This window comes from Globicephala melas, chromosome 7 (assembly GCF_963455315.2).
Source record: "Globicephala melas chromosome 7, mGloMel1.2, whole genome shotgun sequence".
NCBI lineage: Eukaryota > Metazoa > Chordata > Mammalia > Artiodactyla > Delphinidae > Globicephala > Globicephala melas.
The window spans coordinates 43,160,701-43,175,941 of NC_083320.1; the positions used below are offsets into that span (position 1 = coordinate 43,160,701).

The 15,241-nt window shown below is 41.0% G+C and overlaps 1 protein-coding gene across 3 annotated transcripts in view; it reads left to right on the plus strand.

Moving 5' to 3' along the window:
* Positions 1-478: 478 nt before the first annotated feature.
* The window catches only part of STAT1 (signal transducer and activator of transcription 1), a 42,380-nt gene continuing 27,617 nt past the window's right edge, over positions 479-15,241 (plus strand). For 2 of the 3 annotated variants that reach the window (XR_009564583.1, XM_030847730.2), the window contains exons 1-6: positions 479-659; positions 980-1,130; positions 3,757-3,885; positions 4,846-4,990; positions 11,516-11,614; positions 14,758-14,847. Coding sequence is in view for 2 of the 3 variants with exons in the window: in XM_030847730.2 (XP_030703590.1) it covers positions 3,758-3,885; positions 4,846-4,990; positions 11,516-11,614; positions 14,758-14,847 (462 nt within the window). In the remaining variant the exon portion in view is untranslated. The other variant, XM_030847731.2, reaches the window with a different exon arrangement.

Here is a 15,241-nt window from a genome sequence, read left to right on the forward strand (position 1 = left end):
GCAAGCAAAGTGTGTCGGCATCATGGCCCAGGAAGAAGTGTTAAAGGGTGGTGTCAACTGCGCAGGTTTCTGAGTGGTCAAGTAAGGTGAGGACAGAAAAGCGTCCCCTGGGTTTAGCAACATGGAGGTCAGCTGCTAAGCCGAGCATCTAGAATGACAACGTCTCCACCTGTGTCCTCTGCCTCGAATTCTCAGGTTTGGGGCTGATATAAGGATCTCCAAGTTTGGGCCTCTGCAAACACATAACTTCCTTTTAGTTGTTCTCTAAAACATGTGTAAACATAACCCGCAACTTGCAACACAGAGCTGAGCTTCACCTCTTCCCGTTGGAGGCCCTCCCCAAATTCTAAGGAAAGACCCAGCGGGCTGGCAGAGCAGTAGCCCTGGGGGGGAGGCGGCGCGAGCTCGGAACAGCCGCGTCCGATTGGCCGAGAGCGGCAGCAAACCGGTGATTGGTGGGAGTGGAAGGAGGCGGGGCGTCTGGCACTACCATTTCTCTCGGTGGTACTTTCGCTTTGCTGCGCTGAGTTTGTGGCGAGACATAGTCGCACCCGGGTCGACGCCGGTCAGACCCCAGAAAGAGCAGAGGAGACCCGGCGCGCCCGGGAGAGGCAGCACGGCCGCGCCCTCGCCCACCTCTGCCGGATCCGGAGCGCAGAGTGAGTGGGCGTGAGGTTCCGGGTGGCGGGGTGGGACGTTCCTGGACCGCAGTCGTCGGGCCCCAGTTGCCGGATACCCGGCGAGGGCGGGCTTTAAAGTGCTGACAGGTATATCCGTTATCCGGGAAAGAACGCGTATCCCAGGTGGTGTTTTCGGTGATGGCATGGTTGCCCCAGCCAGTTGTGCTCTGGTAGTAAAAAAAAAAATGTCTTGTGAAATAGAATCCTGCGCCCCTCCCCCGCCGAAAATACTGCATTTACCCTCATTTTTCTCTCTTTTCCGCCCCTTCCACCAGAGTCATGTTTTCTTCTCTCCGCAGAAAGTTTTCATTTGCCGTGTGCCACCCCCAGAGAGCCGTTATACGCTCGCACCCTGTGCATGCAAACCCAGCAGTCTTGGCATCTGACGTGCTGTGTGTAGCTGCTGCTTGTGTTGAATCCCCAGCCCTTCGCTGGGGCACAAGGTGACAGGTTAGTAAAATGTTCACGGAAACGAATGAATATGTGACTTTGGAACTTAATTATATGTCTGTATTTAAGGATAAAAGAGCTTAATGTGCTCCTGGAATGTAAAAGTGATAATTAGTTCCTGCAGACCCCTAAATAATATAATTAGTCTTTAACACAAATTCTGACTAGTACCAAAGAGTTTGGGGGAAGAAAAACAGGTGTGTGATTACGCTTTAAATGTTGTTTGTATAAGCTGGATAGTTTGTTTTTAATGGGATAGAAATAAGACGAGCCTCCAGCACAATCCAGTTTGCGGTTTAACGCAGGACTCAAACTTGTTGGACCATAATATGGTTTGCCCTTTACTTTCTAATTCAATCTGAAATCTACTAGATTTCAATTCAACAGACTACTATTGAGTACATAATATGTGCAGGACACTGTCCACAGTGCAGACGATGTTTAAAGAAAAGACAGTCCCAGCAACTCTGAAGCTTACATGCTGCAGGGGAGACATCATAGAGCTTTTTAAGGAAGACAGGGACTGATGCTCTAATAGAGATACAAAATGCAATGAGGCGCACGTTAATGAAAGCTTAATTGTTTCTGGGTGAGTCTCAGAGAGCTTATGGAAGAAGGTCTATTCGTACCTACCTTTGAATGCTGGTAGAATTTAGAGAGGCAGAATGTGGAAAAGCTGTTTTCAAGGGTGAGTGACAGCTGGAGCAGTGCAGAAAAAAAAGTAGGTAATTTGGTGACTGGGTTGCTTTGTTAATGGATGAAAATAGGGTCAGAGTGGAAATCAGCCTGGTAATGGGCAAACTGTAGCAATTTTGAACTAGAGAATGATGTGGTCAAAACCCATGTGCAGCAGAAGGCCAGATTGGGAAAGAGTGTTGGAGGCAAGGTGGTTGGAGGTCTTGGGACTGGAGAGGAAGAAGTCAGGTGACTGGGGGTTGGTCTTGCCACTCCCTGTGCTGGTAACAAGTTTTGTGAGAAGAGGGAATGGATTCTGGATTTGTTGGCATGGATTTATTGATCGCCTGCTTTGTGCCAGGTGCTGTATCTGTATTAGGTCGTTCAGTCTTAAATAGTCACCCTGTTGAGAGGGAAGTGAGTCACTTGAGGTCACTCACCTAAAAAGAGGTGTTGCAGTCCCTGCTGGTTGACACTCTGGCCAGCATATTTGCTTTAGGCATATCCTTATTAGACACCTAGTAGGGAGGGAGAGCGCCAAAGATTTAGTCTTCCACTCAGGTGAAATAAATTCAAAGTGAAAAATCAAATTGCTACAGCAAGTGTAGTAAAGGTGTGGACTTGGGTCCATTCGTACTGGTATTTGTGATGGTGACTAGCTTTGTAGCCTCACCACATCCTTACCTTCCTTTGGAAGGAGATTTGTGGAGTAGACATGACTTCATGCCTGCACAGGTATGCTTGCCAGCGAGCATGCATATGCTTTTCCACGCTCTGCTTGAAAATCCAGACCTCTTCCTCAGGGCTGGTAGGACAAGATTCACATATATCTACTCTGAACGTTGTCAGCTGTGTGCTGATGTAAATCCTAATTTACGCTATGGTGAAGAGAGGCTTTTCATTTTCCTAATGGATGTTCGGACTTAAATCAGGTATTTTAATTTTTAATCTTCAGAACTGCTATGTAAAAGTTGACTTGCTGTTGTCCAAAGAAATAGTATTATCTTATCCTTTCAGATTACATTTAACAATGTTGTTTCAGTCTTTAAAAATTATTACTTAGGTTTAAGAATTTTTGTGCAGACTTATTGTTTGCAGTAGGCAAAGAGGAAAATATATCTTTTTTAAAAGATATATAACCTGGGAATTCCCTGGCGGTCCAGTAGCTAGGACTCTTCGATTCCACTGCAGGGTTCACGGTTTTGATCCCAGGTTGGGGAACTAAGATCCTGCATGCCGTGCAGTGTGGCCAAAAAAAAAAAAGAAGATATATATCAAAAATAATTCATTTTAATCACGTGAATCATAAAATATAAAACACCAATTTAAAATTCTTTGGGTTAAATTACAAATGTTCTATAATTTATAAGAGCAATTTCAGGGAGAGTTCTTACGATTTGTCCCAAAGCAAATCTAAGTAGTGTTTTCCATTGATTTATTTGATAAAAGTGCAGATTCATTTTAAAGGCGTATGAACACCTACTGTATGCCCAGCACTGTTCTGAAGATACAGCGGTGAACAACCCCCCCCCCCCCCACTCCCAAATCCTTCCCTTCATGCGGGGAAAACAGACACTAATCAAAATAAAAAAAATATGTGGTAGGTCAGATGGTGGTAAGTGCGATAGACAAGAATACATCAGGGAGGAGGGATAGTGTTTTCCAAGGTGAGAGGTGGTGTCAATTTAAATAAGGTGGCCAGAAGAGGCTTCTTTGAGATGCTGGCATTTGAGCAAAGACCTGAAGATGTGTTTTTTGGAGAAGAAAAAAACTTTGACCCAAAACTCAATTAAAAAACAGGCTTTGAAACATAGGCACCATTTTAAAAGTATATTTCAAAGACAAATTATGTTTTTAATTAAGCAAGATATTTAGAAGAAGCACAATGCTAGACAGGCTTTTTTTGGAGCTGTGGGCTTCCATTTGTGATCTGTATTCTGTTTCCCTATAGGATGTCCCAGTGGTATGAGCTTCAGCAGCTTGACTCCAAATTCCTGGAGCAGGTTCACCAGCTCTATGACGACAGTTTTCCCATGGAAATCAGACAGTATCTGGCACAGTGGCTAGAAAAGCAAGACTGGTAAGGAAAACTCACTTGACAGAAGAAGGAGTTTTTCTACACTTTTAAAATAACTTGTTGATTAAGTGGCTTGGAACTACGTTGACTGGAAGATGAATCTCATCAGTAGCCATTGGGATTACCTGTTTCAGAAAAGAGTGTTGCCTTGAAAAATGGCATGTGTCTCTAGAAAGCTAAATGCATTAGTCATTAATTTTATGTATTTGTCGATTTAATTATACATCCTTCTAAATGCTTTGCACAAGTTAGATAATGCTGACACCAATTATTTCCAAGTTAGGATCCAGGTTATAGAAAGAAGTAAGTTAAAAGTAATAATTAAAGCCAAGTTTTGGTAGAACACTGATTAGAAGTATGAAGAAAGTAAAAAAAAATTAAGGAAATATCTCTTAAAACTGGTATATGTTCTATTTTACGATTTATTGTTTGCTCATTGCAAATATTTCAAATGTTATGAAAGTATTTGACGTAGAAAGTGAAGGCCCCTGTTGATTTTTTGCCTCCAGAGATAATCGCCATTAACAGTTTGGTGCACAGTCTTGGAGTGCTAGAATTTTTTTTTTTTTTTTTTGCGGTACGCAGGCCTCCCACTGCTGTGGTCTCTCCCGTTGCGGAGCACAGGCTCCGGACGCGCAGGCTCAGCGGCCATGGCTCACGGGCCCAGCTGCTCCGCGGCATGTGGGATCCTCCCGGACCGGGGCACGAACCCGCATCCCCTGCATTGGCAGGCGGACTCTCAACCACTGCGCCACCAGGGAAGCCCGAATTTTTCATGCTAATTGTATATAATAAAAATATTGTACAAACTGCTGCTAATAGCAATGGCAGTTTCAAAAGAAGGAAATAAAACCCAAGAAAACACTTTAAATTATTTTTAGTCATTTCAACATGGAAAGCAGTGTTTATTTTGTCGTTTTAAAGTAGTATCTAAACGAAATGTGTAAATTTTGTATCTCCTAGGGAGCATGCCGCCAATGATGTTTCATTTGCTACCATCCGTTTTCACGACCTCCTGTCGCAGCTGGATGATCAATACAGTCGCTTTTCTTTGGAGAATAATTTTTTGTTGCAGCATAACATAAGGAAAAGCAAGCGTAATCTTCAGGTATGACATGGTTTTTGCGTTTAAGTTGAAATGTTTCCATGTTTACGTAAGAATTTTTTTCATTCAGCAAATACTATTGAGCACAAACTCATTGGTATTTAGAAAAGTACAGACACTATAAATAAACTACCGTTATGTAGCTAATATTTTATAGCAGAAGTAAAATATCAATTCATTTTGTAAACACATACGGAGTATTCAGGCTGAAGGTTATCACTTAGATGTAAGTAATTCTGAGAGAAATTCAATGCTATGATCTTGTCTTATTAAAAGCCGTTGATTTTTTTTTTTTTTTTTTTTTTTGCGGTATGCGGACCTCTCACTGTTGTGGCCTCTCCCGTTGCGGAGCACAGGCTCCGGATGCGCAGGCTCAGCGGCCATGACTCATGGGCCCAGCCGCTCCGAGGCATGTAGGATCTTCCCGGACCGGGGCACGAACCCGTGTCCCCTGCATCGGCAGCAGACTCTCCACCACTGCGCCACCAGGGAAGCCCTACATAAGCTATTTCTGATAAAATCAAACTATTCTTTTTAAGAACTATGACAAAAGCTGCTTTAACTGTCCAATTAAGCGCAGGTACCTAAATTATTTCTTGATTAAAAAAACAAGTAGGGCTTCCCTGGTGGCGCAGTGGTTGAGAGTCTGCCTGCCGATGCAGGGGACACAGGTTCGTGCCCCCGTCCGGGAAGACCCCACATGCCGCGGAGCAGCTGGGCCCATGAGTCATGGCCGCTGAGCCTGCGCATCCGGAGCCTGTGCTCCGCAACGGGAGAGGCCACAACAGTGAGAGTCCCGCGTACCACAAAAAAAAAAAAAAATAGCTTATGTAGAACTTAATAAGTTCAGGATGAGCTTTCCTTTTCTTTTTTTTCCTTTAAAGCTGGTATTTATTTTATTGAACTCAGTAAGTACATAAAACTTAAAGACTCCACATTGTCATATATGCAGCTATTTCCTTTCACTACTAAAGATAATTAAAGTATAGTCACTGCCTTTGGAAATGTACCAACTCACTGCAGAGCATAAAAGTATATAATAAACTAGTACATGTTGGTTAAAGGGGAGATTGCATTCTTTTTTTTTGAAGTTTTGAATTTTATTTTTTTATACAGCAGGTTCTAATTAGTCATCAGTTTTATACACATCGGTGTATACATGTCAATCCCAATCACCCAGTTCATCACACCACCATCCCCACCCCCTCGCAGCTTTACCCCCTTGGTGTCCATACGTTTGTTCTCTACATCTGTGTCTCAACTTCTGCCCTGCAAACCGGTTCATCTGTACCATTTTTCTGGGTTCCACATGCATGCGTTAATATACGATATTTGTTTTTCTCTTTCTGACTTACTTCACTCTGTATGACAGTCTCTAGATTCATCCACATCTCTACAAATGACCCAATTTCGTTTCTTTTCCTGGCTGAGTGTTCCATTGTATATGTGTACCACATCTTCTTTATCCATTCGTCTGTCGATGGGCATTTAGGTTGCTTCCATGACCTGGCTATTGTAAATAGTGCTGCAATGAACATTGGGGTGCATGTGTCTTTTTGTAATATGGTTTTCTCTGGGTATGTGCCCAGTAGTGGGATTGCTGGATCATATGGTAATTCTATTTTTAGTTTTTTAAGGAACCTCCATACTGTTCTCCATAGTGACTGTATCAATTTGTATTCCCACCAACAGTGCAAGAGGGTTCCCTTTTCTCTACACCCTCTGTTGTTTGTAGATTTTCTGATGATGCCCATTCTAACTGGTATGAGGTAATACCTCATTGTAGTTTTGATTTGCATTTCTCTAATAATTAGTGATGTTGAGCAGCTTTTCATGTGTTTCTTGGCCATCTGTATGTCTTCTTTGGAGAAATGTCTATTTAGGTCTTCTGCCCATTTCTGGATTGGCTTGTTTATTTCTTTAATATTGAGCTGCGTGAGCTGTTTATATATTTTGGAGATTAATCCTTTGTCCGTTGATTCGTTTGCAAATATTTTCTCCCATTCTGAGGGTTGTCTTTTCGTCTTGTTTATGGTTTCCTTTGCTGTGCAATAGCTTTTAAGTTTCATTAGGTCCCATTTGTTTATTTTTGTTTTTATTTCCATTACTCTAGGAGGTGAATCAAAAAAGATCTTGCTGTGATTTATGTCAAAGAGTGTCCTTCCTATGTTTTCCTCTAGGAGTTTTATAGTGTCCAGTCTTACATTTAGGTCTCGAATCCATTTTGAGTTTATTTTTGTGTATTGTGTTAGGGAGGGTTCTAATTTCATTCTTTTACATGTAACTGTCCAGTTTTCCCATCACCACTTATTGAAGAGACTGTCTTTTCTCCATTGTATATCCTTGCCTCCTTTGTCATAGATTAGTTGACCATAGGTGTGTGGGTTTATATCTGGGCTTTCTGTCCTGTTCTATTGATCTATATTTCTGTTTTTGTGCCAGTACCATATTATCTTCATTACTGTAGCTTTGTAGTGTAGTCTGAAGTCAGGGAGTCTGATTCCTCCAGCTCCGCTTTTTTCCCTCAAGACTGCTTTAGCTATTTGGGGTCTTTTGTGTCTCCATACAAATTTTAAGATTTTTTGTTCTAGTTCTGTAAAAAATGCCATTGGTAATTTGATAGGGATTGCATTGTATCTGTAGATTGCTTTGGGTAGTAGAGTCATTTTCACAATATTCTTCCAATCCAAGAACATGGAATATCTCTCCATCTGTTTGTATCATCTTTAATTTCTTTCATCAGTATCTTATAGTTTTCTGCATACAGGTCTTTTGTCTCCCTAGGTAGGTATATTCCTAGGTATTTTATTCTTTTTGCTGCAATGGTAAATGGGAGTGTTTCCTTCAGATTTTTCATCATTAGTGTATAGGAATGCAAGAGATTTCTGTGCATTAATTTTGTATCCTGCAACTTTACCAAATTAATTGATTAGCTCTAGTAGTTTTCTGGTGGCATCTTTACGATTCTTTATGTATAGTATCATGTCATTTGCAAACAGTGACAGTGTTACTTCTTCTTTTCCAATTTCTATTCCTTTTATTTCTTTTTCTCCTCTGATTGCTGTGGCTAGGGCTTCCAAAACTATGTTGAATAATAGCGGTGAGAGTGGACCTCCTTGTCTTGTTCCTGATCTTAGAGGAAATGCTTTCAGTTTTTCACCATTGAGAATGATGTTTGCTGTGTGTTTGTCATATATGGCCTTTATTATGTTGAGGTCGGTTTCCTCTATGCCCACTTTCTGGAGAGTTTTTTTTTTGTTTGTTTGTTTTTTGCAGTACGTGGGCCTCTCACTGCCGTGGCCTCTCCCGTTGGCGGAGCACAGGCTCCGGATGTGCAGGCTCAGCGGCCATGGCTCACGGGCCCAGCCGCTCCGTGGCATGTGGGATCTTCCCGGGCTGGGGCACGAACCCGTGTCCCCTGCATCGGCAGGCAGACTCTCAACCACTGCGCCACCAGGGAAGCCCTGGAGAGTTTTTTATCATAAATCGGTGTTGAATTTTGTCAAAAGCTTTTTCTGCATCTATTGAGATCATCATATGGTTTTTATTCTTCAGTTTGTTAATATGGTGTATCACATTGATTGATTTGCATATATTTAAAAATCCTTACATCCCTGGGATAAATCCCACTTGATCATGGTGTATGATCCTTTTACTGTGCTGTTGGATTCTGTTTGCTAGTATTTTGTTGAGGATTTTTGCATCTATATTCATCAGTGATATTGGTCTGTAATTTTCTTTTTGTAGTATCTTTGTCTGGTTTTGGTATCAGGGTGATGGTGGCCTCATAGAATGAGTTTGGGAGTGTTCCTTCCTCTGCAGTTTTTTGGAAGAGTTTGAGAAGGATGGGTGTTAACTCTTGTCTAAATGTTTGATGGAATTCACCTGTGAAGCCATCTGGTCCTGGACTTTTGTTTGTTGGAAGATCTTTAATCACAGTTTCAACTTCATTACTTGTGATTGGTCTGTTCATATTTTCTGTTTCTTCTTGGTTCAGTCTTGGAAGGTTATACCTTTCTAAGAATTTGTGCATTTCTTGCAGGTTATCCATTTTACTGGCATAGAGCTTGTAGTAGTCTCAGGATGGTTTGTATTTCTGAGGTGTCTGTTGTAACTTCTCATTTTTCATTTCTAATTTTATTGATTTGAATCCTCTCCCTCTTTTTCTTGATGAGTCTGGCTAATGGTTTATCAGTTTTGTTTACCTTCTCAAAGAACCAGCTTTTAGTTTTATTGATCTTTGCTATTGTTTTCTTTGTTTTATTTCATTTATTTCTGCTCTGATCTTAATGATTTCTTTCCTTCTGCTAACTATGGGTTTTGTTTGTTCTTCTTCCTCTAGTTCCTTTAGGTGTAAGGTTAGATTGTTTATTTGAGATGTTTGTTGTTTCTTGAGGTAGGCTTGTATAGCTATAAACTTACCTCTTAGAACTGCTTTTGCTGCATCCCATAGGTTTTGGATCATCATGTTTTCATTGTCATTTGTCTCTAGGTATTTTTTGATTTCCTCTTTGATTTCTTCAGTGATCTCTTGGTTATATAGTACCATACTGTTTAGCCTCCATGTGTTTGTATTTTTTACAGTTTTTTCACTGTAATTCATTTCTAATCTCATAACGTTGTGGTCAGAAAAGATGCTTGATATGATTTCAGTTTTCTTAAATTTAGTGAGGCTTGATTTGTGACCCAAGATGTGATCTATCCTGGAGAATGTTCCATGCACACTTGAGAACAAACTGTAATCTGCGGTTTTTGGATGGAATGTCCTATAAATATCAATTAAATCTATCTGGTCTGTTGTGTTATTTAAAGTTTCTGTTTCCTTATTTATTTTCATTTTGGATGATCTGTCCATTTGTGTAAGTGAGGTGTTAAAGTCCCCCACTGTTATTGTGTTACTGTTGATTTCCTCTTTTATAGCTGTTAGCAGTTGCCTTATGTATTGAGGTGCTCCTATGTTGGGTGCATATATATTTATAATTGTTATATCTTCTTCTTGGATTGATCCTTTGATCATTTTGTAGTGTCCTTCCTTGTCTCTTGTAACATTCTTTATTTTAAAGTCTATTTTATCTGATATGAGTATTGCTACTCCAGCTTTCTCTTGATTTCCATTTGCATGGAATATCTTTTTCCATCCCCTCACTTTCAGTCTGTATGTGTCCCTAGGTTTGAAGTGGGTCTCTTGTAGACAGCAAATATATGGGTCTTGTTTTTGTATCCATCCAGCGAGCCTGTGTCTTTTGGTTGGAGCATTTAATCCATTCACATTTAAGGTAATTATCGATATGTATGTTCCTATGACCATTTTATGAATTGTTTTGGGTTTGTTTTGGTAGGTCCTTTTCTTCTGTTGTATCCCACTTAGAGAAGTTCCTTTAGCGTTTGTTGTAGAGCTGGTTTGGTGGTGCTGAACTCTCTCAGCTTTTGTTTCTCTGTAAAGCTTTTGATTTCTCCATTGAATCTGAATGAGATCCTTGCTGGGTAGAGTAATCTTGGTTGTAGGTTCTTCCCTTTCATCACTTTACGTATATCATGCCACTCCCTTCTGGCTTGTAGAGTTTCTGCTGAGAAATCAGCTGTTAACCTTATGGGAGTTCCCTCGTATGTTATTTGTTGTTTTTCCCTTGCTGCTTTCAATAATTTTTCTTTGTCTTTAATTTTTGCCAACTTGATTACTATGTGTCTCAGCATGTTTCTCCTTGGGTTTATCCTGTATGGGACTCTGTGCTTCCTGGACTTGGGTGGCTATTTCCTTTCCCATGTTAGGGAAGTTTTTGGCTATAATCTGTTCAAATGTTTTCTCTGGTCATTTCTCTCTCTCTTCTCCTTCTGGGACCCCTATAATGCGAATGTTGTTGCATTTAATGTTGTCCCAGAGGTCTCTCAGGCTGTCTTCATTTCTTTTCATTCTTTTTTCTTTATTCTGTTCTGCAGCAGTGAATTCCACCATTCTGTCTTCCAGGTCACTTATGCGTTCTTCTGCCTCAGTTATTCTATTGATTCCTTCTGGTGTAGTTTTCATTTCAGTTATTGTATTGTTCCTCTCTGTTTGTTTGTTCTTTAATTCTTCTAGATCTTTGTTAAATATTTCTTGCATCTTCTCAATCTTTGCCTCCATTCTTTTTCCGAGGTCCTGGATCATCTTCACTATCATTATTCTGAATTCTTTTTCTGGAAGGTTGCCTATCTCCATTTCATTTAGTTGTTTTTCTGGGGTTTCATCTTGTTCCTTCATCTGGTACATAGCCCTCTGCCTTTTCATCTTGTCTGTCTTTCTGTGAATGTGGTTTTTGTTCCATAGGCTGCAGGATTGTAGTTCTTCTTGCTTCTGCTGTCTGCCCTCTGGTGGATGAGCCATCTAAGAGGCTTGTGTAAGTTTCCTGATGGGAGGGACTGGTGGTGGGCAGAGCTGACTAGGGTGAGGTTTCTTAATGGATATGAACAAACTCATTTCAATGTATAATACACAATGGTTTAAACATTCTGAAATTTAATTTATTTTTATTCTAACAACCCATTGTCTAGGATAATTTTCAGGAAGACCCAATACAGATGTCTATGATCATCTGTAACTGTCTGAAGGAGGAAAGAAAGATCTTGGAAAATGCCCAGAGATTCAATCAGGTACTTTTTTCCTAATTGAACACAAAGGATAATAAAGAAATAAAAACTCATTCATTCATCCAACATGTACTACTGAGGCCCTGTTTCAGGGCAATGGTGACTAGCCCTCTGATTTTTTAGCCCCAAGAAGTGGGGGAAAACAGATGTAGAGATTTTGAAAGGACCCCAATCTAATGGAAGTCATCCTAGTGAGGGAGGAGACAACACAAAACAAAATCTTTTCAGATAGTGATTGTTGCTATGAAGATAGTAAAGCAGGATACTGTGTGGACAGTAGTGGAGTGTCAGGTTGTTTCTTTAGATCAGGGTCAGGGACACCTCTGGGGTGCTGGGGCAGGAAAGGAAGCAGAAGACAGTGGGCTCTTGCAGCAGACTGAAGGAGCGGAGGGGAAGTGCCTGAGGTAGAGGTGCAGTCAGTGGAGGTGGGAAGAAGTGGACAGATTCCGTTATGTTCTGGATGTGGTACCAGTAGGTCTTATACTGAAGGATCAGATGTGAGAGTGAGAAGGAGCCAAGAGTAGAGGGTGAGTCTGATTTGTGACTTGTGTTTCTTAGAGATACTGTTTACTGAGCTGGGGAAGACAGGGAAGGGACAGGAGTAAGGCTTTTGCAGGGCACAATAGGTTTTGGAGAAGAATGGGTTGATGGGAAAATCAGCAGCTTTGTTTTCAATAGGACCGAGATACCTATTAGATATCTGAGACAACCAAACAGTGAATGAGTCAGAGTTATACTAGTACCAAGGCTTTTTTATCATGACTTTACTAATCCTAATACAGACCGTCCTGGTGATTAGGGTTCAGCAGTTTTTTGAAGTTGCCATGGCATTGATTCATGCCTTTCATTGATGGGGTGGTGGGAGCTACCCAGCAGGCAGACGGTTGTGAAACCACTACGGTATGAGTTACTCTGGCTGAGACCATTCCAGTATGACAGGGAAAAGGCCAGAGTACTCAGTGGAATGCGTCCTATGTGCATTTCTCTAACGAATGGCTAACAAAGTGTGCTGTGAGATTGGGAGGTGGGAGGTGGAGAGAGAATTTAAGTAGTGGCACTGAATGCCATTTTCCGTGCACTTTCTGAGCATTTGCCCCAGTCCTTGTGAATCTGCTGCTTCCCTGGGCATTTAGTTCCTGTCTCCCTGTCATGCTGAAAGCACCTTGCTGCACTGAGCACTTAAAGATACATATTATTTGTTCTAAACTCAGACTGGCTAGTTCATCCTGGACCCAGCCTAGTGAGCAAAGGTGTCTGTCAGGAGGAAAAGCTGGCTGCATTGTTTCCTCTGAGAGGGGTGTGCCTTCTTCAGTATGGCATGCACCTGGGAGACTTTCAGCAGGAAATTTTGACTATCCTGTGGGATTTTCATCTTACCAGCATTATGCAAGGGGCTGCTCCTGTACCTCAGATAGACTTGGGAGGACAGTCGAGAGCAGAGATGGGCAGAAGAGTGAACTGTCCACCTTGCTACCTAAGCATTTCTCTCCTCATTTGGCCCGGAGTCAGCACTGGGAGGCACAGGAGGTGATTTCTGCTCTCCCAGATCAGCCCCATCTCCTGCGGGTGCTTTGGTCTCAAAGGCATGTCAGCTTTTGACCTCCTTTTAAAAATGTGAAGTTCCTGGGGAGAGGTTCATTTTAAGCCTCTCAGAGGGCACCTGACTTATCGGTGAACCCCTGGAACGAGGTTAGTGGACTGCCCAGCTGCGAGCAAGAGAAAGAAGACCTTCCTGGGATTTGAGGGAAGGTCCTGGATGTCTGGGGGTATCGAAAAGATGCTGAAAAGGATGACAAAATCGAACACTCATCCCTGATTTTTAAAAATTCAATAAACTAGGAGCTGATGGATACCTCCTTAACCTATTAAAATATACATCTCCTGCTTCTAAAACAGTATCTTACTTCACGGACAAAACATCAGTCAGAACTACGGCAAGGATGTCCACTGTTTCCACTGCTGCTTAGCATTGTATTAGTGGTATTGCAATTGACAAGAGGAAGCCATTAGAAGCATAAGAATTAAAGACGACATCATAAATATATCGGCTTTCCCTCAGTTAATTCATAATTTTAATGTGATCCCGATAAAAATAACAAATTGTTTTCTGGCTGTCAAGGATGAAGACTAACTCTACCCACTGCATCTGGAATGGTATTCATTATTACTTTATAGGAGCAGATATTCATTGAAGTCCTTAATGGCAGTACTGTTCAATTTTTTAATGTTTTTTAAAAATTAATTTTTATTTAAATATAGTTGATTTACAATGTGTTAGTTTCAAGTGTTCAAGTGTACAGCAAAGTGATTCAGTTATGTACACACACACACACACACACATACACATACTTTTTTAGATTCTTCTCCATTATAGGTTATTACAAGGTATTGAGTATAATTCCCTGTGTTATACATTTAGGTACTTGCTTGTTATCTGTTTTAAATATAGTTATATATGTTAATCCCATACTCCTAATTTACCCCTCCCCCGACCTTTCCCCTTTGGTAACCATAAATTTGCTTTCTATGTCTGTGAGTCTATTTCTGTTTTGTAAATAAGCTCATTTGCATCATTATTTTAGATTCTACATACAAGCGGTATCATATGATATTTGTCTTTCTCTGTACTGTTCAATTTTGATATAACTCTGCATTATCTGGAATCTTGTCAAAATGGGGTTTCTGATTCAGTAATCAGATTAGGACCTGAAATTCTGCATTTCCAACAAGCTCCGGGGTGGTAAGATGCTGCTTGTCTGGGGACCACACTGTGAATTGCATGGCTTTGAGACAAATGAGTACAGGGCTAATAAGAATAATGTTGTCTACGGAATTTGAGAAACTAAAATAACTTCCTGTGTGGTCCCATGCAACTGTATGAACTAATGGAAAATTCCAGAAATACTATTTATTTTAGGCATGAACTGAGCCTGGTCTTTCTGTAGGCTTGTTAACAGTTCGCCAGTATTTTCAGGGGCCTTGGGAACTGAGCTTTTCTTGTGCACACTCATGTGGGAGGCCTGCAGGAGGTTTTGGAAGGTCCGGGAGTTAGGTGGGGCACGGGGTAGACTTGACTTTGGAGCATAACCAGCAGGTAAATAGGACAGAGGAAGTAATGGCTGTTAACTGTGTACCTTCCATTACAGGCTCAGGCAGGGAATATTCAGACCACTGTAATGTTAGACAAACAGCAGGAGCTTGACAGCAGAGTCAGAAATGTGAAGGACAAAGTTATGGTGAGTATTTAGTAAATGTATACATCTTCTTTGTAACTTTTTGTAGAGGAAAAAAGGTTTCAATTGCTCTAGTGTAAGCATTGTGACTGATTTCAGGCTTTTAAGTAGTTGAGAAGAAAAGTTTCGCTCAAGTTCGAAACCCTAAGTAAACAAATTGGTGAAACCAATGAGCAGATAGACATTTTTGGCCCCTGTTACAACTTGCAAACATTGAGCTTATCTTTTCCTTCCTTGCAAGATTGTGCAGTAACTGTTGACTTTGCCCTATCACCCAGTAAACTAGTTGTTGCTGCTCTAAATAGCCCTTTATGTCTGCACCTTTCAAATGGGGGTGTGTCTGGGGTTCCATAGAGTCCTAGGATAAACATGATCTTCCTCAAGCACCTGTTTTATT